This window comes from Lepidochelys kempii, chromosome 10 (genome assembly GCF_965140285.1).
Source record: "Lepidochelys kempii isolate rLepKem1 chromosome 10, rLepKem1.hap1, whole genome shotgun sequence".
Taxonomy (NCBI): Eukaryota; Metazoa; Chordata; order Testudines; family Cheloniidae; genus Lepidochelys; species Lepidochelys kempii.
Genome location: NC_136389.1, coordinates 58,212,055 through 58,238,202, shown reverse-complemented (window position 1 = coordinate 58,238,202; position 26,148 = coordinate 58,212,055). Strand labels below are relative to the sequence as shown.

The 26,148-nt window shown below is 39.8% G+C and overlaps 1 protein-coding gene across 6 annotated transcripts in view; it reads left to right on the top strand.

Annotated features, from left to right (window-relative positions):
- Positions 1 to 26,148, top strand: part of RNF111 (ring finger protein 111) — a 91,659-nt gene that overhangs the window by 35,731 nt on the left and 29,780 nt on the right. For all 6 annotated transcript variants that reach the window (XM_073303734.1, XM_073303733.1, XM_073303732.1 and 3 more), the window contains 7 exons: positions 8,409 to 8,572; positions 11,234 to 11,431; positions 12,203 to 12,522; positions 13,588 to 13,843; positions 16,193 to 16,535; positions 23,062 to 23,187; positions 24,239 to 24,365. In XM_073303734.1, coding sequence (XP_073159835.1) covers positions 8,409 to 8,572; positions 11,234 to 11,431; positions 12,203 to 12,522; positions 13,588 to 13,843; positions 16,193 to 16,535; positions 23,062 to 23,187; positions 24,239 to 24,365 — 1,534 coding nt within the window. The remainder of the gene's footprint in view (positions 1 to 8,408; positions 8,573 to 11,233; positions 11,432 to 12,202; positions 12,523 to 13,587; positions 13,844 to 16,192; positions 16,536 to 23,061; positions 23,188 to 24,238; positions 24,366 to 26,148) is intronic.

Below are 26,148 nucleotides of genomic sequence, written 5' to 3'. Positions count from 1 at the left end.
GCACCAGTGCTGCCTTTGTCTGGGCAAGATGAATATCTCAGCAGAGTGCAGCATTTGCTGCTGCTTTTCCCTCTTGAACATGTGAGGCTTGTGAGCTTTGGTTGAGAGAACACCTTATAGAGAAGCTCATGAGACCTCACTCTGATCCAGCCAGGGAGACTACCCTCTACATTGGCGTCAATGACACCCACCTCAAGCACAAGCTTGGGAGTGGAACCTCAAGCTCCTTAGCCCAAGGAATTGTCATTTAGGGCTTCACACGAGAGTAGGGGGCACTGTCATGGATTTGAGGACAGAGCTGCATCCAAATCTCCTCCTAAGAGAAGTGACCCATCCCCAGCTCCATGCAGGTGTGCCTTTGCATGCAGATCTTAAGGGCTCAGGACTGCTTAAGACCCCCAGGAAGGAGGGTAAAGCATGTAAGAAAAAGAATCCATCTGTTGTCTCCTAAACATAAAGACCAACATCCACTGGTTCCATCGAAGATTGCTAGACCTGACTTTTCAGTTGTAGCAGTCACCCTTTCTAAGGACCATCCATCCCAAATGTCTTGGGAGGTAGCGGCAACATCAGTCCCGATCACTGGAATGCCCCAAACACTGGGATGCACAGACACCTATATCTTGGCAGAGGATATCTTCTTCCATTATCCTCAGTCCGCTCTCCTTTTGGGCTTCATCCTCCTGAGAGACATTGCCACGCCGGAGATGAAAACTACTATGACAATACGGGAACCCTCTCTGCTCCAACCCTCAGGCAGAAATGTTCACTCTCCAATACTGATGGCCCCACTGGTGAAATGAGACCTTAGAAGAGCTCGGTGTTCTGACCTATCCATCATCCTGTATTTTAAAGAATCCTTATTGAGGTTACGGGGACAATCCATCCCAATGTGTAGAAAGAATAGTAAATATGGCAGGCGACCAGCTTGGCTTAACAGTGAAATCCTTGCTGATCTTAAACACAAAAAAGAAGCTTACAAGAAGTGGAAGATTGGACAAATGACCAGGGATGAGTATAAAAATATTGCTCGGGCATGCAGGAGTGAAATCAGGAAGGCCAAATCACACCTGGAGTTGCAGCTAGTGAGAGATGTTAAGAGTAACAAGAAGGGTTTCTTCAGGTATGTTAACAACAAGAAGAAAGTTAAGGAAAGTGTGGGCCCCTTACTGAATGAGGGAGACAACGTAGTGACAGAGGATGTGGAAAAAGCTAATGTACTCAATGCTTTTTTTGCCTCAGTCTTCACAAACAAGGTCAGCTCCCAGACTACTGCATTGGGTAGCACAGCATGGGGAGGAGGTGACCAGCCCACTGTGGAGAAAGAAGTGGTTCGGGACTATTTAGAAAAGCTGGACGAGCACAAGTCCATGGGGCCAGATGCGCTGCATCGGAGAGTGCTAAAGGAGTTGGTGGATGTGATTGCAGAGCCATTGGCCATTATCTTTGAAAACTCATGGCGATCGGGGGAGGTCCCAGATGACTGGAAAAAGGCTAATGTAGTGCCCATCTTTAAAAAAAAGGGAAGAAGGAAGATCCTGGGAACTACAGGCCAGAGAGGCCTATAGCCTCACTTCAGTCCCTGGAAAAATCATGGAGCAGGTCCTCAAGGAATCAATTCTGAAGCACTTAGAGGAGAGGAAAGTGATCAGGAACAGTCAGCATGGATTCACCAAGGGCAAGTCATGCCTGACTAATCTAATTGCCTTCTATGACGAGATAACTGGCTCTGTGGATGAAGGGAAAGCAGTGGACGTGTTGTTCCTTGACTTTAGCAAAGCTTTTGACACGGTCTCCCACAGTATTCTTGCCAGCAAGTTAAAGAAGTATGGGCTGGATGAATGGACTATAAGGTGGATAGAAAGCTGGCTAGATTGTCAGGCTCAACAGGTAGTGATCAATGGCTCCTTGTCTAATTGCCAGCCGGTATCAAGTGGAGTGCCCCAGGGGTCGGTCCTGGGGCCGTTTTTGTTCAATATCTTCATAAATGATCTGGAGGATGGTGTGGATTACACCCTCAGCAAGTTTGCAGATGAGACTAAACTGGGAGGAGTGGTAGATACGCTGGAGGGTAGGGATAGGATACAGAGGGCCCTAGACAAATCAGAGGATTGGGCCAAAAGAAATCGGATGAGGTTCAACAAGGACAAGTGCAGAGTCCTGCACTTAGGATGGAAGAATTCAATGCACCGCTACAGACTAGGGACCGAATGGCTCGGCCCCAGTTCTGCAGAAAAGGACCTAAGGGTTACAGTGGACGAGAAGCTGGATATGAGTCAATAGTGTGCCCTTGTTGCCAAGAAGGCTAATGGCATTTTAAGTAGGGGCATTGCCAGCAGATTGAGGGACATGATCGTTCCCCTCTATTCAACATTGGTGAGGCCTCATCTGGAGTACTATGTCCAGTTTTGGGCCCCACACTACAAGAAGGATGTGGAAAAATTGGAAAGAGTCCAGCGGAGGGCAACAAAAATGATTAGGGGACTGGAACACATGACTTATGAGGAGAGGCTGAGGGAACTGGGATTGTTTAGTCTGTGGAAGAGAAGAATGAGGGGGGATTTGATAGCTGCTTTCAACTACCTGAAAGGGGGTTCCAAAGAGGATGGATCTAGACTGTTCTCAGTGGTAGCTGATGACAGAACAAGGAGTAATGGTCTCAAGTTGCAGTGAGGGAGGTTTAGGTTGCATATTAGGAAAAACTTTTTCACTAGGAGGGTGGTGAAACACTGGAATGCGTTACCTAGGGAGGTGGTGGAATCTCCTTCCTTAGAAGTTTTTAAGGTCAGGCTTGCCAAAGCCCTGGTTGGGATGATTTAGTTGGGGATTGGCCCTGCTTTGAGCAGGGGGTTGGACTAGATGACCTCCTGATGTCCCTTCCTCCCTGATATTCTATGATTCTATGATCCCCTGGCAGAGAGCAGGACTGCTGGTACCTGATGCTGTGTGGTCCCTCTCAATCAGTTGATCCCTTGTATTTGTCCTAGTGGGGCCCATGGGACCCATATGGCAGATCCATCATGAGCCCTACCACACTTTTCCCACATGGCATCTACAAAATCCATTGGAGTATGAGGAGGAGGAAATGGATCCTGCTGGGATGATTTAGTTGGGGATTGGCCCTGGTTTGAGCAGGGGGTTGGACTAGATGACCTCCTAAGGTCCCTTCCAACCTTGATATTCTATGATTCTATGATCCAGTACTGCCAGGGACCTCATCCTCTTCACTGTCTCTGCTAGACAACTGCAGACAATGTCAGGAGCTCCTACAGAGGATAGCAAATAACCTCCAGATTCCTCTGGAGGAGGTCCAAGATGCCTGGCATCAGCACCCTGACATCCTATAGCTGATAGGTCCCTGCAAAGTAGCTCTCCCAGTAAATAAGGCTGTCATGGAAGCAGCCAGGGCTGTCTGGCATGCCCCGGCCCCCTGCACTCCCACACCTAAAATTGGCATTATTTCGTCCCAGCCAAAGGAGTGGAATTGCTTTGCATATACCTAATGCCCTACTCGCTATTGGTGCAAGCAGACCCAGAAAGAACAAGGTTACAACACCCAGCAGTCACCTGGCTGATAAAGGCTCAAAGAGATTGGAACTTCTGGGAAGAAAGGAGTATTCCTCTATAAGCCTGCAGCTTCGTATCGCTACCTATTAGGCTTTGTGAACAAAATATGACCTTAATTATTACTTCAGACATGCCAGACTTTGAGGACAAGCTTCCCCTAGAGGACAGAGCCCAATTTCAAGCCTTCATTGAGGAAGGCAGACTAGTGGGGGGGAAACGTCCCTACCAGCTGCAATGGATGCAATGGGTATGGCATCTAGAGGGTTACTTATGAGTGGTGAGTCTTGGCTTCACTCTTTAGGGTTCCCATGGGAGGTCCAGAACACCATAGAGGATTTACTATTCAAGTCTCACTTGTTCCACACAAAAACTGATGAGTCTCTACACTAGTTGGTTTATAGAGCCTGTTTAGTCTCTTACTTGATTGGTTTTATATGGTAAGTGATACATCTTTGTATTTTCATGTTGCTTGCTGTTTACTGTAATTCTTAGGTATTCTTTCTCTTTTTGTGTGTGTACTTCTGTATTGTACAGAAGTCAGTCATCTTTCACTTTCAAATAGGCATGATGCACTTTGAAAGGCATGGGTTCAAAATAGAGATTGATAACGTGGAAAATAATCTAATTGTATCCCCAGGGAATAGCCATAATTAGACTTATTGATACATATGGTAAAATGAAGATAGAAAGCTAGGGTTGGAAGAGAGCTCGAGATGTCAGCTAGTCCAGGCCCCTGGGCTAAGGTAAGATTAAGTATATCTTGACCATCATTGACAGGTGTTTGTCTAGCTTGTTCTTAAAAATAGCCAATGACAGGGATTCCACAGCCCTCTTGGTAGCCTTTTTCAGTGCTAACTATCCTTCGTTAGAAAGTTTTTCCTCATATATGACCTGAATCTTCCTTGCTGCAGATTACTACATGTCCTACTGTCAGTGGGCATGGAGAACAATTGATCAATGTCCTCTTTATGACCGTATTTAACATATTCGAAGACTATCAGGTCCCCCTTTAGTCTTCAGAATAGGAGACTGAACATGCCCTTTTTTTAACCTTTACTCAAAAGTAAGTTTTCTAAACCTCTTAGCATTTTTGTGGCTCTCATCTGGACTCTCTCCAATTTGTACACATCTTTCTTGAAGTGTGGCACCCAGAACTGGACATAATACTTCAGCTGAGGCCTCACCAGGGCCGAGGAGAGCAATACAATTACCTGATTGTCTTACATGCATCGTTCCTGTTATTACAACCCAGAATATTGGCTTTTTTCACAACTTCATCATGTTGGTTCATATTCAAGTTGCGATCCATTATAATCACCAGTCTTCACCAATACTACTGCCTATCCAGTTGTTCCCCATTTTGTAGCTTTGTATTTGATTTGCTCCTTCCTAAGTGTAGTACTGTGCAGTAGGTGCTGACTTCAGACAAGTTCTCACATTTGTCAGTCATTTTGAATGCTAATCCTTTCCTCCAGAGTGCTAGCAACCCCTCCTAGCATGGTGTCACCTAAAGGTTTTATACATCCATTCCATTATCCAAGTCACTAATGAAAATATTGAATAATACCAAACTCCCAACAGACCCCTCCGGGAGCCCACTAGATACTTTCTCTTCCCCCCCCCCCCCATTTTGATAGTGAACTGTTGATAACTACTCTTTGATTATGGTCTTTTGCATCCATCTGATAGTAATTTCATCTAGCCCACATTTCCCTTGTTTGCTTCTGAGAATGTCTTGTGGGTCTGTGCCAAAAACCTTACTAAAATCAAAATATATCCTGTCTACTGTTCCCTCCCATCAATCCACTAGGCCTGGAACCCTGTCAAGGAAAACACATATTGGGCATTCATGAGCCTGTTGGCGTTATGGATCAGCAGTCTGATGAATGGTTCCTACATTTCAATTCAAAAATGTTGTCATTGCTTGCTAATTCCTGAACAACTTCTTAAAGTTTGTGTGTGCTCTAGATTAAAACTAGATGATCATTGGATTCATGGAATCCAGTATATAGGCTAAGCTGATACAAAATTTATAAGAACATTAATTTTAGGGGAGTGTGTTTTTTTGTGGAGATGGGTACAGTACTACTAGCTCATGAAGTGGCATTTCTCTTTGCCCAACCTAAGCCTCCCAAAATGGTTCTAGCTTTATAGATTCTGCTTTCCTTGTATCAAATCACAGATCTGATTCCTAAATTCAAATCAAATGTTAAAAAAATTCTGATATTTTTTTTCATGTATTAGCTCTGCTGCACAGTCACATAAGTGCTGAGCAAAACAAGGCCTTGTATCTTATATGGTGTTATGAAGCAGTTTTATTGTTCCGCCATGTCACCAAAAATTAGCCCTCTGGGCAAGTGGAAATACAAAGGAACTTTTTCATATTGTATTCACTTTGTGGCTCTCATGTAAGAATATTGATTTGGTAAATACATTAAAATATCACAATTTTTTGGAAATATAATATAAATGCAATCTAAATCTGTCAGTTTCTTTAGTAACAGAGAAGATTGGCCTATAATACAAAAAGCTTGCATGCTGCAGGGAAAAAATCTAACATCAGAGCTCATAAGGTCTACAGAAGTGGTGGTTTGGGACGGAAGATAAATGTAGGTGATCATGCTTGTGGTGCAGCATGCCAGCATTCCACTATGTCTCTATTCCTGGTGGACTTCCTAAAGTTCTAAATGCAGCATTTTCCAATTTGGAAAATCAGGCCATTGTTGTGCTTAAATATTACAGAGGAGGTAAGTGCCCACAACTCTCACTGAACTCTAGGAGCCCCGGGTGTTTAACATCTCTAAGGATAAAAGTAAAATGTTAAATGTGGAATTTAATTCACTTTTTTAAATTAACAGGAGGGGAGTGGTTAGTGTGCTTTGACCTGGGGTTCGTGACAGAAGTGTATTAAGGTGATTAGCAAATTACCACATCTCTTCTAGGTCTACCCCTAATCTACCATACACGATTTCCTGTAGAACTCAAAAGATCTACATGAAGGGAACCCCACAACTGCAGAGTTCAGGAAGTCTGCAGCCTTATTTCTCCCCTCCACAGGTGGAGTCTGTGGTTAGCCAGGTACTTTGTGGGCAGCAGGGGTTAAAGCAAAAAGAAATCGCAGCATATGAAAGGTATCTCCCAAACTATCTTAACTGCTCCCCTGTAAAGATCCCACAAGAGAAATTGCTTGGGGACATATTAACCTTGTCACTGAGTGCAGAAACTAGAATGCCTTACTTATAATGGCAAAATGGTTGTACCAATTCCATCTTCCTTTATGGGCATATAATGTACACAGAAAGGCAGGCATACTTGCTAAATTTCCAATTAGATAAGTAGTATATGTAAGCCAGTCATTCCAAATTCTTTGATTCCATGTGCCATAATTATAGTATCAGTGATTACAGAGCTAACATATAGACTTACAGAAACACCATGAAATTGAGGCAGAAATAAACCAAAGTATCAGACTGTGTCCTAGACAAATTTGTATGGAACCAATTCTGAAATCAGTGCTCTGTGTCTGTCATTTGTAAACCTTATACACTTTCTGGGTGAAAAAAAATTAGTATGTCTGGAACTGTAGGTTGGGGGATTTGATTATGCACTTACGAATGATGATGATGATGGGAGGATGGTAGAGGTGAGTTACACTTTACCAATATGATGGCTTTTCCAGACTTGGGATATCTAGTGCTGTAATAGTAGGTTGAAAGAAATTAGTGAAGATGAGGCTGGCATTGTTAAGCAGGTAGAATTAAGATCCTTTTAGATTACTTTGTCTGTGCATTTCTGTATTTTGAATGTAAAGATTAAACTTTAGACCCAGACATCTGACTTTTCTGGGTTTCTAATGCTTGTATTTTAGGAAATACAACATTGATGTAAGGGGCTCTACCCATAAGTAACTGATCTATTCTCTCAACCGTAACACCAGTTTAACAGATTCTTTGGTCTGGGTGTTTGGCTTGTGGATGGATTGAATTTACTTGGTGTAAAGTTTCAGCCTGGAAAAATAAAACCAGTGGTTTCCATGGGCATAGTTCACGCTTATGCTTACTATCCCTCCCAAAGTTTATGTGAGAGAGGGTTCTGAATTATTTCTAGAGAAGAAAATAATAGCATATATTTGAAGGGATTATAAATTCAGAGGTTGTGTTCTGAGTTTATTTTAAAAATACAGACTTAATTATATAACAGTAGGTAAAAATCCTCAAAACAAAATCTCAGACATAAGTGAATAAAATAACATACAAAACAATACCTATAGTGTTCTAGATCTTTTCATACTGTGGACATTCCTGTCATCCTTGGTATGTCCGGTATTTCACTAATTTGATACAAATAGTGGTGTAGAGAACTGAGGGTTGGGAAAGACACTTCTTTGTTTTTTAACTTTGTATAAAACAAGGGCAGGTATAAGCGCTAAATGGTGGGAACTCTGGTTTCATTTTGAGGTTTTTCCTTAACCTTATCCATATTTTCAAGTCTTATTGTGGTACTCTTTCCAGGCAGACTGTATGGCAGTATTAGACTAATGAGCTGTAACACAGGTGTGAGTCCTGCCTCTTTGGATGTTTGCCAGAACTGGAATACTCCCAAAGCTACAGAAGTATTAGTGAATAAGCTACTAGTGTGTATGGTTTAGTGGTGTATTTGAATGTGGCAGAACATTTAGAAAATCAAACTTTTCCAAACAAATACAGTTGGAACCAACTCACGGTGAGCAGAAAACTTAGTTTCCATCTCTGAAAACCGGACTCAAGAGAAAATGTATCAAGTCAAGGCCAAACGTATGTGTTACTTTTCCAGGCAGCTGTATTTTTTTTTCCCCCCTTCAGGTCTCGTTCGACACTTGGACACTCACGATCTCACTGGAACCAGAACTCTAGCTCTCATGCTGCTCGATCACAAGAACAGCGGAACCGTAGTAGGATTTCCACAGTCATACAGCCACTGAGGCAGAATGCAGCGGAAGTGGTGGACCTCACAGTGGATGAAGATGGTAAGTTATAATTGTGACTTAGATCACTCTAATGAGGATGCAGGATGAAAGAGAGGAGGGAAAGGGGGATGTTGTCAGCAGAACAGAAAACTGAGTTAACGCTAACAAATGAATAGTTGGTTGCTATTAAAATATAGGTGTTGCAATCACAAGGATAAGCCAAAATAAACCTGCTAGTCAGATGCTCCTTACAAACTAAATCTTGAGCGTTGTTGCTGAATTTATGCTAAAAATAAACATGTTAGTCTAGTGGACGTTAAATAAAAAAGTAGATTTTTTTACTGGATTAATGAGAATTTTGCTCTTCACTATGAAATTGTAATGGATTGAAAGATATGCATAGTAGCAAGATTCAAGTTTAATAAAAGATCAAAGAGTGACTTGTCAGTCAGTTTGCCATTTCTCTTCCTAACTACTGTCTATATTTATCATGAGGCTCTACATCTCAGAATTAAAACAAAGGGGAGAACATCAGAAGCAATTTGGCTTATTTTTAAACAGGTAGAGGAGTTAGAAAATCTAAAAAAATTGGTATCTACACTCATCTTGTTGGCATTCTGAGTTTGTCTTAAGTCACGGTAGTTTTTTTTAAAGTAGAAATTCTGAGAATACTGATTAGGAAAACTATATTAGTACTTTTTTCTTTGAGGAAAGGCTATGTCACTTGCAATCTAATGTTGACATGGTAAGTCCTGGAGTTCGTAAGTTTTAAAAGCAATTCTGTTGCCAAGTTATTGCCCTGACTTTACTACTTAACTCATACTACCGAAAGCCTACTCATGCTGTTTGTCTTTCTCTTGCTGTTTGAATGCTCTGTCTGTAAAGGGAGAGCAGTTACTCTAGAAGACAGTAATGGAGGTAAAATTCTGATTTCACCTGGAACTAGTGTTCCCATTTTAAAAGCCAGTGAGTCAGAGAGACTCATACAGCTGGCTTAAAGAACCACTATAAAATTCCAGCACACCTCATAACTGTAATTTCCAGGGTGTCTGTGTGTGTGTCTGTGTGTGTGTGTGTGTATATATATAATATGAGGAACTGATCTGTGGGCTCAGGGAGGCAGGCTTAGAAGCATTAGAGAATAGAACTAGTAGGCAGGGCTTCAGTAGTGCTGTCAGCATGTCTTTGTAGAGAGCAGTAAGGTTAAGATAAATTAGAGTACTAACTTTTTATGTTCTAGTGTAAATTTGGAAACTTTTTCACAGTGAAGTTTGATTGTGAGGACCGTGGTTTGGGAAAAACTTTCAAAAGGACTCATTTAAAAATGTCTCTGGCAAAGTCAACTAATCTTAAACCAAAAATCTGGAAAATTGTTATAGGAAGAATTACTGTGTGAAATAGATACAATTACACCACTTAAATGTGAAAGAAGATTAGTAATTCTGCTGTTAAGTGAAAATCAACTCATCCTTAGCTATGGAGTTGCTTAGGTATCTCCACAGTAATTCTCAAGAGACTCTCTCCCATTGTAATTGACTTTTCTTGCCTAACTCAGTGATTCAATGGTCTAGTGTTGATGGATCTTACACAATCTTCAAGGAAGAGACTGTGATATTACAAACATTGCATAATTACATTACATTGAATCACAGGACGAGCAGGATAATTGTAAAACCGGGGAAAGCTTCTATTTACACTCTATCAATAGTAAGTGGTATGTTGGGAAAGAGTGCCAGGGGACTATTTTAATGAGATTTTAACATTTTCCCCTAACTTCTGGAAGTCGCTTCTGAAGCTTCCAGAAGGTACTTAAAATCTATTGGCATTTTACTGGTTGAAAATAAGGAGGAAAAAATTGAAAGTAAAGAGGCTTTTTGAAAAACCTTATTCTCGAACATACTTTTTGGAAATATTCTACTCCAGTGTTTTGAAAAGGAGATAATTATAGCAGCTCTTTATTACTACAGCTATGTGCTTTAGTTTAATAAACAAATATTGTTTGAAAATGTTGGATTTCAAAAGGGGTGCCAACTTGTTTTGTAATTTTTACATAGTTAATTATGCCCAATATCAGAAGCAGTTTTTAAAAATCAGAGCCAGTATGACACACTTGGAATTATTAAACTTGTGTAAAGTAGAACCATAAATTAAGAAATATGCAGGTTTTTTGAAAAGCCACTGGACCAGGTTGTGTAAAGTTGTACAGTTCACTGATATGCATTAAACACATGATGGTGATTATGAACTACAAGTAATCATATAACTGCTTGCTTAGGGATATGTGAAAGTCCATAGAAAATACAGTAGTAAATAAAGTCAGTACTTGCATCATATATTACAATGACTTAGTTGCCTTTCTAGTTATGTATAATTGCCAAATAAATCTAAATCTTTGGTTTGGCTTGTGGAATGATTTTATACTGACCTTTTACAAAGTTTTTTGCCTTTTTTTTAGTAAAGTCAGACTGCTCACTATAAAACTCTTCATACTTTGGCTTTTTCATACTTGTGGGGGAAATAGAACTAACTTTCACATTTTATATCCCATCAAGCCACTTGTTCTGAATTTATCAGCGTCTGGTAGAAATAGAATCCAAAATTTCATGTAAAATAAACAGTTGTAAGGAAAACTGAATTTCTTGGGAACTTTAAAAGCTTAAATAGCATGTACTGTTGCAGTAATCATTATATTGATTCTCTGTAATGTCCACACTTCCATAGAGCCCACAGTTGTGCCAACAACCTCAGCTAGAGTTGAAACCCAGATTGTGAGTTCTGCTTCCGGTAACAATACCAATACATCTACCTCAGAGCAGGCCTCTGATGCTGCTATAAGTGTCTCCAATAGCCAGATCTCTACAGCACCAGAGACATTGACTACTCTTCCCAATAGCAACACTGCTGGGACTTCAGTGGGAGGTACAGAACAATAGAACTTTCTCAAGATCTGTTTTATGTTTAAATTGCTTTGCTACCTGTTGAAATATGCTTAGGCCTGGCTTTACTTTGTTTAAATGAATTATTGTGTCTGTGTAGATACTGTTTAACAGAATGGCAAATTTAGATATTTTTCAAAGTAACACAGTTTTATTAATATTTAACACAATAGAAATTAAAGGCCCCATGAGTTTAAGGCCAGACTCTGCCTGTCCCTGTGCTAGAGAAGAGAGATCTGAAGGAAACTGCCTCAAACACACACATGCCGGGGTCAGTCATCGTTGGACTTGAGGGGAGCATGAGGTCAGCTAGTACTACCTGCAATACTAGTAGACCCAGGAAGGGACTTCTCTGGCCACAATATGTGTGCATGGGACCTTGTCTGTGCCCCTAGCCAGCAGCTGCAATGAAATCTGGGTTTGAATGCACTCTGAATGTAATAATGCAAGATTCTTCCTCTGACAATTCATATGAACAGATCTAACTGATTAGTTTCAGGACTTCTCAGAGGAATCATTGAAACCACTTTTCATATCCTTTTAAAATGTTTGAGTTTCAAATATCAGTTGGTGAAGTCTCCTGTAATTTTGTTTGATGTGGATGTATTTCCTATCCAATTACTCACTATTTAATGGGTTAATGATTGATTAAATCCAGATACTTCTATTTCAGGCACCATTTCATGATGCATCTTCCACTTCCTTGCCCAAGTTTCAGCAACATTAAATTTGTTTAATTTCTCTCCATTTTAAGATGATGTAAGGAGAACTGCCTCTAGTACTACACTGGAAACTGGTCCTCCTGCCATGCCAAGGCTACCATCATGCTGCCCCCAACATTCTCCGTGTGGAGGATCTTCACAGAATCACCATGTATTAGGACACCCTCACCCAAGTTGTTTTCAGCAGCATGGCCACCACTTTCAACACCACCATCACCACCACCATAATCCCCACTCAACTGTCCCACTGTCTCCTTCGTTCAGTGACTCCAGCTGCCCTGTTGAAAGGCCGCCTCCAGTGCCAGCTCCTTGTGGAGCAAGCAGCAGTACTGGCACCAGCTACCATGACCAGGCATGTTTAACTTTTATGATTTTTCACTTTACAGTTTTAAAGTGATGTTAGCGGAATAATAGAATAATAAGTGAATTCCCAATTCAGTAGTCTTATCTGTGGCAGGTATAACAGAGGCTTGAAATAGGAAAATTTAAAGCACGAGTTCTGAGCAGTGAAATTGAAAAACAAAAAACAAACCAAAAACAGAAACAATTCAAAATGTGTTAATTTGATGTTGACACTATCTGTCACTTGTACACCTCTAAAATTTTAAATGTTCCTGTTTTTAAAAAAAAAACAAAACAAAAAAAACCCCCAATGGCTTAGAATATACTCCACATACTTTGGACTCTTTAGAACTACTTAAGTATATAGCAGTCTTCTCTAATATGGCCTGTGACTCCAAAGGTAGGCTCTTGAGGTTAACAGTTCTGTGACTAATTCAGCCACTGCAGAAAAACTAATTTGTCAAATATGTTTTTCAGAATCCTTTTTAGAATATTTGCACTTCAGTACTTCATTTTATGCTAATTTAACTTCAGGTTCTCTTTAGAAATACCTCTTATTTGTCAGTTGTTGAAAATTGCAGTTTCAGGCCTCTGAGAACTGAACTGTATAACTTATTCCTAGAACTTATGATTTTTTTAAGAGTGCTTTTTGTAATAAAGCTTTTGGTCATTTTTATAACTATGAAACTTATATCAGTTAGGCCCAACTAAGAAGAATACTAAGGTTACCGTTTGCATCTATGGAAATGTACAGTGAAGTGCCCTCATGGGCATTGAATTAAGACTTGTTTTCGGACGAATGATTATAAAATAGAAAATAATGAAGCTAAATTGAAGAACTCTTATGAGCATGAACATTCTTGTTCAACTCCGTCCTCCTTCACTAAGCTTGTGAACTTTAAACAATAATCATATCTAAAGAGTGCTCTACATTGGGGCCTTAAGCATTTTATCGCATTAAATATTTCACGTGCAAAACATTGCAGTAAATATATTTTGTTGTAGCACACTTAAAGGTGACCTAGCTTTAAATATTTGAAGAAATGCTTGAAAACAAGTCAGTTTGTTTATACAGCAGGCACTGCCAGTAGACTTAAGCAACAATGGTATAAGAAGTCATGGAAATGGTGCTTTCCATGGAGCATCAGCATTTGACCCTTGCTGTCCTGGTTCTTCATCCCGAACTGCAATTTATGGGCATCAGGCTGGTGCTGGCCCAAGCCAACCAATAGCAATAGATGGATATGGAACAAGCATGGTTGCACAGCCCCAGCCCCAACCTCCTGCTCAGGCCTCGCTCTCATCATGTCGACATTATATGCACTCTCCTTGTAAGTACACTTACTCTACCTATAAATATACTTGTGTGAAATACAAAACAGGAAAACATAACTTCCCTGACAACTTTGGTTATACCGTCCTCTTGATTAGGCCTTAGAACCAGCATTCTTAAACCTACAATAAGAAATATTTTTACTGTTGGTAAACCATCAGGGTCCTTCTGAGAATCCTTGCAGCATGGAGGAATTTAAAATAAACAGATAATCCAGTATGTACTGCTTTGACTGTGCCTAAGATATAGAAAACATGAGGCTTTTGTTTTTTTAATGTTTATTACTGTGAATTAATTCTGTACCCTAAAAGTACCAGCTTTATATAAAAACAAAACGAAAAAAATCCTTGAGGTTGAAATAGTGAAAAATGACTTTTAGGGTAAATCATCTTTGTGGTATAATTAAAAGGAAACTTTCCTTTTTTAAAAGAGCATTTTTAGATAAATTGTTTCCTGCATAGCACTGTATACAATTTATTTGAGAAGATTCTAGGACCTGAAATTTGATCATCTAAAGTAATGCATGGGAGTTATTTCTCTCTAGGCTCACTCATTTTTTATCTGAGTTCAGACACACTAAGTTTTTTCAAATTTATACTTATGTCAGATTTTTGAGGCTTTCCCCGTCGCCCCGCCTTATTTTACATTAACTGCTCATTTTCTGATTCAGTAAATATCAGACTTTAATATTTTTTTTCTCCCCCACTTTATCTGAGACTGGCAGTCTAGATCCTGTACTGTTCAGTCATTTCCTTAAGAAGTAAGGATGTATTCTCTACTTCTTTTTTTTTTTTTTTTTTTTTTTTTTATTTCCTTACTTTGGCCTCCATCTTGCAGGGAGCTCTGCTTGGGCAGACTCATTAAGTCAGTGTGGCTTCTCATAAGCATAGGGATCTACCCATGCAGAACTGATTGTAGGGTTGGGGCCTTTGTGCCTTTCTTCTCCATTTCTTTGCCTCTCACAATCCATTTTTAAATAATGGCTTTGAAATATTTATGAGGATAGTATACAAAATTAAATACCTCTTTGACGGTTGTTGCACACAAAGGGAAACCTATTTAGTGCTTAAGAGTGTGTCTACACTTCAGTGTAAACCCAGAGTTCGAACTCAGGCTCAAGCTTGATCCCCACTTCTGTCTACACACAAATCATGCTAACCCAGGCTTTGGATCCAGGATCCCACAGGGGTTGAGGGTCCAAGACCGAGTCAAGCTGGAACCCAGGGTTCAAGCCCTATTGCTTTGCAGTGTAGACACATCCTGACTGGACTCTTACTCTGGGAGTCCACCATAAGCGTACCATAATCTTGTGGGCTGACTTTTTGTCCTCTGGACAGTTAACTTTGGTGGACAGTCAAGATTTCCCACACTGCACCATGACAAAGGGATATAGTGGCCACTTTTTTGGGGACGGGGCTAGGAAGTCTGGGATTATGGGTGGTTGGATTATGGTCTGCACAATGAAGTGTAGATGCTGGAGCCTCAGGTTGGGACCCAGGGTTCAACTATTCCTAACTTGGCCAGTAGCCCAGCGTTTACTAACTCAAGTTCTGCTAACCCTGGGGTTACATTGCTGTGTTAACATACACTAAATGTCAGTTGGGGTTGCCAGAAACTTATTTTCTTGGAAAAATGCCAAGTACTCAAAGATGCTTATGTTTTGAGAACAGTAAGGGATATGGACTTGCTAGGAGGCATTGGCTCTTTTATGATGATGTTGATGATAATTCTCATTACCACGGTAACATGTAGCAGCCCTAGTCATAGGTCAGGACCCATTGTGCTAGCTGCTGTACAAACACAGAACAAAATTCCTTTCCTCTCGTTTCTCTTAATACATGAGTTCTAAAAAAGAAGAGGCTGACAGCATCCTGGTAGTTTTTAATCAGGTGTGTTAAATGGATTTTTCTCAGACCTTACTTTTTTTGTCAATATTGCAATTTTGTCAATATTAGCAAGTCCGATTTTTCTATTTAAAAAAAAAATGCTTATTTTTTTTCTCATGCCCATCAGTCCTCTTATGGCAGCCAGTTGGTTATGTATCCTTCCATCTCCAGTTATCAAGAAACATCCTATGAAAACTGGCTTTCTGGTTGCAGTTTTTCATTTTGTCTTGCTCATCTACATGATGGGAAGCTTTGGCTTTTATTTCACTTAATTTGTGAATTTCACATGTTGATTTGTCAGTGCCTGTTAATCATTGTGAAAAGATAAATGCTCATGTTATAAAGATATTATTTGTATCGTAGTAGAGTGCAGTACAGTATCGGCATGAAGTTATTGTAGTTTCTTATGCATTTGATTGAGAAACTTTACGTAATACATTAAAAATGCATTTTCATTCCAGATGCTTTGACGAGACCTCTTCATCAGTCTTCTGCATGCCCCCACTCTCATGGAAATCCTCCTCCTCAGCCACAGCCTCCACCCCAGGTGGATTATGTTATCCCTCATCCAGTGCATCCCTTTCATGCCTCCATCTCTCACGCCTCTTCTCATCCAGTTCCACCTCCACCACCAACTCACCCTTTAGCCAGTGCAGCTGCTCCAATTCCACAGCATCTTCCACCCTCACACCAGCCTATTACCCATCATATTCCTGCAACTGCACCTTCAGCACAGAGGATGCATCCTCATGAGGTGATCCAGAGGATGGAGGTCCAGAGAAGAAGAATGATGCAGCATCCAACGTATGTCATAAATGTTTAGTTATTGTTCTGAGTACATTTAATTCCTTATCCTCTGTTTTTTTAAATGCTGCATGTGACTCTTAATTGTAATACCATGGTTAGTGGATAATTACGATTAAACTGTGGTGAGATGTGACTCTTGTTATCTACCACCACAGTTAGCTCTTGTATTAGCAGTTGCAGTAGAAAAGCCAAGGATTAAGTAAGCACTGAGGCTGAACTACCCTCTCACTTGTCAAGGTGGCCCCTCCAGGAAGGATCAGAGGTACCTTAGTGGGGAAGCTTGGGGAAGCTAGTACTTCTGTTGCCCATGCTTTACCTGTCCTGTGAATAAGCAGAGTTCAGTTTCAAGTGCAAGCAATTTGCACTTTTTTATTATCACTAACAGGTAATTTCCAGCTTCCAAGCAAATCCTTAAATGTTTTTTGCACTGTTGAAGTCAGCAAGACTTTTTTAAATATAAATTGACATTTTAAAACAAATGAACAACTGAAGGCGAGTGAGATGGTTTTTTAAAAAAAATGTTGATCTTGGAAATTGTGGATAAAATCACTTCAATTTTCATCTACATTAAAGCAAACATCATTAATAGAAATTTTGACTTTTTTTCCATAACAGTGCTATTTTTCGGTGTGACCACAAAAGACTAATTAGTGGGAGCTGTTCAGGGTTTTAAGGTCAAGAATTCTGGACCCATGCATGTTGCTTGTTGAAAGAAATGTAACTTTTTTTTATAAATGTTACTAAATCTTTTAAACAAAGAGAGAAAATAGATCACCAAACTAATTTATTATTAAACTAAACTAAAAATAAAGAAATACAACTACCAAATCAAGGTCAAATCAACCAACCAATCAATCTGAATGCTGGATTGGAGTTAAATCATAAAATATGTTAAATCATCAAACTAATTCGAGATAACCAGTCCTTAGAATTCTCTGGAGAATTTATAAGAAGGTGGCTGTATGTTTGGCTATAACCACAACTATAAAATGTTACCAGTTCTAATCAATCCGTGACCTAGATAAATTTAGTTTCATTATTAAAAACTTAATCACTAATAGTTTCATTATTAAAAACTAACATCTGAACTACAACCTCAGGCAATTGAGCTTCTTTGTTAGAATTCTGTTCTTATGTGGTGGCTAACCCTTTCCTTCCTCCATTTCCCCAAAACAGATATTACAATACAGACTTATATCTTTGATAAGCAGAAGTTTGACAACTCCTACTTACAAGAAACTGGTCATCTGTAATTTTTGGTATCCCAGACCTTTTAATTACAGGACACAGAACACACTTTAACCAAGTCTTTAACTGTCTTTCAGACAGTTTTTTAGGGCTGTTTAAATTCGGGAAAATTACTTTCTGGCACCTTTCCCTTGTGGGCTTTGAGTGCTTATAGACATGCATGCACACAACTACATTTTCACACCCTAAAAGTAAAGAATATTAAAAGGCTGGGACACTGCCAGCTAACAAAAAGAAAAGAGAAAAACAGAACAAGGAAAATAACAGGATTAACTCTACAGCTGTCAGTTTTATGGACTTTTATGGAATAGGAGCTGGAACTGCAGCCAAGGAGCCAGATAATGATGTTTCTGGCACAGCGCTTCTTATTACTGGCACAGTGCTTCTTGCTAGTGGACTTAGGTGCAGGGAGAGACAGGTCAAAGGCTGGCATACCTATTTCTTGTTGTGAATTACTCTCCCTGATGTTCCAGAACCCTGAGAGTAATAACATCAGTTTTCCTTCAGGTGGCTCATTGGCCCAAAAGGCAAAGCATCACTGCCTTACCGTTGATGCTTATAGTTTGCAAACTTTGCTTACTGAGTCTTCCAGTGTCTCCAAGGTCTTCAAACAAATCTGGTCCAAGGCCTATCTTGGAGCCATGCAACCTGGTCCAGTCAGTTTCAAATTAGGTAATCTGTAGCTGGCATTACTTCTGGAAAAATCCTTTTCAAACCAGTAATTAAAAAAACTATTCAAGGTTTTACATGCCACAGAGACTGAAAGTCTGTGACCCCCCTGTCAGGGTTCCCTCCCCATTCTGAGGTACAGATGTGGGGACCTGCATGAAAGACCCCCTAAGATTATATTCTACCATTTTAGGTTAAAAACCTCTCTAAGGCACAAATTCCTTTCCTTGCCTTGGACGGTATTGCTGCCACCACCAAGTGATTCAAACAAAAATTCGAGAAAGGGTCACTTGGAGTCCATATTCCCTCAAAATATTCCCCCAAGCCCCTTCACCCACTTTCCTGGGGAAGCTTGAGAATAATATACCAACCAGTTGGTTACAAAGTGAGCACAGACCAAACCCTTTGGTTTATAGGACATTGAAAATCAATCAGGTTCTTAGAAGAAGAATTGTATTGTAAAGAAAAAAGTAAAAGAATCACACCTGCAAAATCAGGATGGAAGGTAACTTTACAGGGTAATAAAAAGATTTGAAATACAGAGGACTCCTTTCTGGACTCAACTTCTCAGTTACCAAAAACAGGAATAAACTACTTCTTAGGATAGGGAAAATTCACAAGCTAAAACAAAAGATAATCTAACTCATTTCCTTGCCTTATTTACAATTTTTGTAATCTTAGATGAATCATTTCAGGTATGTTTTCAGGAGATGTTTTACCTGCCTTTACGGTCGGTCTCGGTCTCTCTCTGTCTCCCTCTCTCTCTCTCTCTGTCGGAGAGGGAACAAAACAAAGAGAGCACAAACAAAACCTCTCCCCACAGATATGAAAGTATCTTCTTTCCTCATTGGCCCTTCTGGTCAGGTGCCAACTAGGTTATTTGAGCTGCTTAACCCCTTACAGATAGTGTTTCAGTACAGTGGCAAGGAGGGATTTTATGCTACCCTTATCTTTGTTTATGACACCCCCAGCTTCCAAAACAAAACAAAAAAATTCCCCTTTTTGTCACCAATTTATGGACAGATCACTATAAAAAGACCTGTACAAATAGCTGACTAAACACTGAGCAATAATCAATTGCTCACCCACCAACAAAACTAAAAAGTTAAACAGCTTATGTCTAATGTCATCACTTCTTACAACAAGACAATTTACAGTAATTTCATAGTTTCATCTTTTCATAATTTAAGGCCAGAAGGGACTATTAAACTTTATACCTTCAAAGATGCTAAAGCCCTGATGCATGATATGTAATGTCATTGAGTTACAAGGGTTATGAGCATTTTTGAGGGTACTGCAGTCAACCTCATTCTCCCCATGAAGAAAGGGAGTGAGCATCGGGTCTCATAGATTCACAGATTCCAAGAGTAGGAGGAAGCATCATGACCATCCAGCCTGACCTCCCCTACACACAGGTCGTAGAATTTCTCCCAGAAGCTGGGTTAAACCATATCTTTAAAAAACATATCTAATCTTATTTTAAACTCTCAGTGATGCTGAGTCCACCCCCCACCCCCCCCCAAGCTGTTCCAATGTTTCATTATGCTCCCAGCTAGGAAACTGCATCTTTAATTCAACATCAATATTTGAAACTAGGCTGATAGGTCAAACAGTTTATATTGTAAAATGTAATCTTGATAGACTGAAGTTACTTTAAAATCTCTCAAGGTGAAACTTTTATTTAAAATTAGGGTTGTCAAACAATTAAAAAAATTAATCACGATGAATTGTGGAATTAAAGAAATTAATTGCACGATTAATCGTGCTGTTAATAATAAAATACTAGTTATTTAAACATTTTTCAATGTTTTCGACATTTTCAAATGTAAGTGTACCACGCTCACTTTATATTTACTTTAGATTTTTACAGTGCAAATATTTATAATAAAAAGAAATAGTATTTTTCAGTTCATCTAATACAAGTACTGTAGTACAGTCTCTTTGACACGAAAGTTGAACTTACAAATGTAGAATTATGTACAAAAAATATCTGCGTTCAAAAATAAAACAATGTAAAATGTTAGAGCCTACAAGGCCACTCAGTCCTACTTCTTGTTCAACCAGTTGCTCAGACAAACAAGTTAGTTTACATTTACGGGCGATAACCTTGCCCACTCTTGTTTACAACATTACCCGAAAGTGAGAACAGGCGTTCACATGGCACTGTTGTAGCTGGTGTCACAAGATATTTATGTGCCACATACGCTAAAGATTCAGATGCCCCTTTATGCTTCATCCAACATTCCAGAGGACATGCATCCATGCTGATGACTGGTTCTGCTTGTCAATGATCCAATACAGTGTGGACCAATGTATGTTCATTTTCATCATCTGAGTCGGATGCCACCAGTAGAAGGGGTTTTTTTGTGGGGGGTTTTTTGTTTTTGGTTTTGGTTTTTTTTGGTGGTTCAGGTTCTATAGTTTCCTCATCAAAGTGTTGCTCTTTTAAGACTTCTGAAAGCATGCTTCACACCTCTTCCCTTTCAGATTTTGGAAGGCACTTCAGATTCTTAAACCTTGGGTCGAGTGCTGTATATCTTTAGAAATCTCACATGGGTACCTTCTTTGCGTTTTGCCAAATTTGCAGTGAAAGTGTTCTTGAAACGAACAACATATGCTGGGTCATCGTCCGAGACTGCTATAACATGAAATATATGGCAGAATGCGGGTAAAACAGATCAAGAGACGTACAATTCTCCCCCAAGGAGTTCATTCACAAATTTCATTAATGTATGATTTTTTTAACGAGCATCATCAGGGTGGAAGCATGTCCTCTGGAATGGTGGCAGAAGCAGGAAGGGGCATACGGATATTTAACGTATCTGGTATGTAAATATCTTACAGTGCCTACTACAAAAGTGCCATGTGAATGCCTGTTATCACTTTGAGGTGATGTAAATAAGAAGTGGGCAGCATTATCTCCCGTAAATGTTATCAAACTTGTTTGTCTTAGCAATTGGCTGAACAAGAAGTAGAACTGAGTGGCCTTGTAGGCACTAACGTTTTACATTGTTTTGTTTTGAGTGCAGTTATGTAACAAAAGAATCTACATTTGGAAGTTGCACTTTCACAATAAAGAGATTGCACTACAGTACTTGTATGAGGTGACTAGAAAAGTGCTATTTCTTTTGTTTATCACTTTTACAGTGCAAATGTTTGTAATCAAAAATAATATAAAGTGAGCACTGTACACTTTGTAGTCTGTTGTAACTGAAATCAATATATTTGAAAAAATGCAAAAATCAATAAATTTCAATTGGTATTCTATTGTTTAGAAGTATTAAAACCGCGATTATTTTTTTTGAGTTAATCTTGTGAGTTAATTGTGATTAATCAACAGCCCTATTTTAAAATACAAGATTTTTGAAGTTTATACTGTTCCTCTGAAACCTGTATAAAGTCTGTATTCTCATAGGCTGTTTCTCTCTCAAAGATGATTTTTGACCACTAGCATAAGGAGACGTTTTGGGAGTCATTATGAAGCTGCGTTAACTTTTGTTTAAGGAGCAGTTTCTCTGTCTATTGTCACAGTTCCTTTCGCAAGAACCAAATAATTGTGGCAAAGTCTGATTGTGGCACTCTCTGATGTGAGAAGGTTGAGAATAGAACTTTTAGTTAAGTCCACTATTACTAACTGATTTGGCTATTGACCAGGCAGTTTTTCTATGTCATTCTTCTGTAGTAGCACAGAAAACTTTCAATTCCTGCCAGGATAAATTACAGGTTGGTGGTAGCCTTCTTGGGGGAAGTCATCCTTGCTAGAGATTTTGTGCAGTAAAGCAGCTACCAATAGCTAAGCCACCTGCAAAAAGCACCATCTGGCAAGAGAACACTACACGTGGTTGTTTGGACATGAAGCCATCCACCCCATGTTCTGCTTTTGGGAAACACAAGTTTCTAAACTGACAGAAAAATTAAGCAAAGAGTAAACTTATAGCTACTACTTCCCTTATAGAATTAATAGATCATAGAATATCAGGGTTGGAAGGGACCTCAAGAGATCATCTAGTCCAACCCCCTGCTCAAAGCAGGACCACTCCCCAATTTTTGCCCCAGATCCCTAAATGGCCCCCTCAAGGATTGAACTCACAACCCTGAGTTTAGCAGGCCAATGCTCAAACCACTGAGCTATCCCTCTGCTTCCAAGCTTTTAAAGTTTTAAAAATTTTCCATGACTCCTTTGGAAGTATCAGCTGATGGGTTACAACCAACTGTTCCTTAGAGTACATTATACAAAAACTTCAGATGCTCCTTGTTCACCTGTTGCATGGAGAAACTGTACTCCTATCATGTGGACTAAGAGAAAATGAACTCTGTATTATCTATTAAGAGAAATTGCTGCCTTTTAACCTAGAAAACAGAAGTATTGCTTCATGTGAATACCTAAGTACCTTAATCTACCAGGAAGCTGCAGATTAAGATATGGATGACTTTTCAATTGTGACTGTCTCTGGATCTTGACATATAATGATGAAACTGAATTTTACTTTGGCAAAAATGGTTAACCTCATGTTGAAGACTTAGTATTTTTCTGTAGTCATGCCTGCCAGATAAAGGTTGAATCATTATAGTTTTAACTCGTGCTGTCTTGTATTCGAACTCTTAGACGTGCACATGAACGGCCTCCTCCACATCCTCACAGAATGCATCCCAACTATGGTCATGGGCACCATATCCATGTGCCTCAGACAATGTCCTCACATCCTCGACAAGCTCCAGAGAGGTCTGCCTGGTCAGTACTCTTAATTCCTCGTTAGTGTCATATGAGTTGGTAGGTGCCCATTTATTGGCATTTGCTATATGACCTTTCATCCTGAGAATATGTTGATAATGTTTTGATTTAATTTAACAAACTGCCAAGTGCATGTGCAGGCTAAAATGTGTTAACATGGCTCTCTCTATAAAGTGCCATTTTGTTTGCTACTAGCCAATTTAAACATTTCCAGTTTGCTTTTACAAATGCCAGCAAATATCTACCATTTTTTAACAATGCTTATACAGTTGAACTGTTTTGGTACCAGTTATTGCAAATGAAAGGAGTTCAAAACTCTTGTGTATTGGCAAAAAGGAATTTATACAAAACATTTTTTGAAGTTAAAAGTTCAGACCTTTTGAACTATAAGCTAATTTACCTTTCCTCTTATCTGTGACTGAATTTTTATTTAAAAAACTTTTGCATCTGATATGTAGTAAGAGAGATTTTAACTGAACTTTTACTTCTGAGCTTGGTCTACTCATAAACTACTAAACCTGTAACTTTGTAATTAGTTTTTCTGTTGTGTTGTTCCACTCCTAGTAACCTGTGGTTTACAGTGGCTAGATAGCTCTGGAAATTCTAGAACTTTACTACCTAGGTCTAGGATAATATCTCAGATTCATTGGGCAACTTCCTGTAACCACAGTGATTAATGGAATGGTGAACTGCAGAGGACTTATTGTATGAAAACACAGGATTCCAAATCAGTAATAGAGTAGTTGTGCATAACACATGATTTCTAAGTTAAGTCTGTACTGGTATTTGTTGTTAATTTTATTTTTACTGATTTTTTTTAATTTAATTTTTAAACCAGTTGTTAAGTCACAAACACGTTATTTGAACCAATGATGGGATTACAGAACTGATTAAATGGAAAATATTTATTTTAAAGTAATTAATCTTTTATTTAAAATGTCCTTTGAGCGTGTGTTTTAGATGCCATGATATAAATTTCCAAAACCATAGAGATGTAGCTAGAGGGCAAAACGTAACTAGACTAAAATGTTTAATTTTGCTTATGTGACAGGGAACTGGGAATTGAAGCTGGAGTGGCTGCAGCTACATATCCTCCAGGCCCATTGCACCCTCATTTGGCACACTACCATGCACCTCCTCGACTTCATCACTTACAAATAGGGGCTCTTCCTTTAATGGTAAGGAGATAATATGTGGAAACTCATATGGTAGTTAATCATTACCTGTGACTTCTTAAAGAATTTATCCTCTTTTGTACAAGGTTTGTTACATTTTAATTGGATATGTATAGAATTTTACAAATAATAGTGGTTCAACTGAACAAATGCAGAAAAATCTATTCCATTGTTTTATGTATTGATACTAAATGGGAAGCTAGAACAGACTTGCATTAATTGAATAAAATACATTTAGGACAGTAACATTTCTAACTTCAGCCTTGTAAATGGAAGACATCTGAATGAAATTGTTTCTTGCATAATAATGCATTGACCCTCTGCATCTGATTTAAAAGTTCAGATCTTACTGTAACTGGTGTCACAGTGCTTAACTTTCTAAGCAGCATGTGAGAATTGTATTGATGCTTATTTTATAGTTTATCTTGCAGCACAGTAGGAGTTAAATCTTAGTTCTTCTTCGAGTAGTGTCCCTATGGGCGCTCCACTGCTCTGCTAATTGGAGAACTTCGGTAGCAATCCATCCCACCTGCACATGCACTGCTCCCTGCCTGCCACAAGACTACTTTCTTTGCTTCATTTACCTTTTATTTTGGTCGTTGCCTTAAAAGAATTGTCTTCTGTGGACTCCCTGAGGGAGGGGACGCTCCTGGATAAGGGTATGCCCAGCTTGCAGGACTTCATCAGTGACTGGGATAGATTCTTTGCAACTGAGTCACTTTTTGGACTTGTGCCAGCAACTGAAGCCCAGATCTAGGAAGGACAGAGAACTGATGCTCAAACTCCTACTTATGGAGTCAGTCCTTCAGCCTCTGAAGTCCCGATGGGAGCCATCACTGTATCTGCCCACTTCAAAGGGGGAAGAGCTCAGAAATATGCCTGCGAGCCACTCAGGTAAGGCCTCTAAGAAAAGGTCTGTGAGTTCCCGTAGTAAGCCCCGATTGAGCTGAAAATGATCCCTGGCTTGTCCAGTATCATTGGTACCGATGGCACTGAAGCCATCTAAATCTGGTACCCGGGGCACGCATGGTATCGAACTGAGAGGGCAGGTCGGAATGCCTAAAGACCCAGTGGGCACAGGCAAAGAAGTATCGGTACCGCAGGGGTGTGAGAAACAGAAGATCCACCCCAGGGAAGACTGGTACGGTCGTCAACATTGTAACAGAGCTTGCCATCAGGTCTGTGTTTCCGACTGTCGGTACAAGCCTCTTGGCACTGACAGGCTCCACCAGTAGCGATGCCCTCTGCACCAACAGATTTCCAGTGCACAATGAATTTTTCGGTGTCTGACACCAGTTTCTTCTCTGCTCAGTACAGGGGCCCTGGTACCAAGTTCACCCAGAGCCCTTGGCTCACCAGTGACCTCCTGCCATGCACCACCCTTTTTGTCATCAGAGTCAGAAATTGACCAAGAGGACCTAGCTTCCCAATGCTCTTCTCGCCCACCGTATGGAGCCCAGTTTCACTATGGACACTGGGCATACCAACCCTCTGACGCACAACCTCCCTGGTTTGGGCAACCACGGTACCAACCACCGGTCCCCTTACCATCACAGTGGCTGTACTGGCAGGTCCAAAGGCAACAGGCCTCCATCATTACTAGTATGGCCTATCAGAAGCCAAGGAAGTACACTCCTTCAGCCGCTGTCTCGAGGGCCTCAACTCCCCGACCAGGGAAGGGAGGAACCAGAGGCCAAAGTTGAGGAGGAAGTCACTTCTTCAGCCCCTTTCTCATATTCGTCACCAGATGAGACAGTGATGCTCCCTCTGCCATCGATGGAGGATG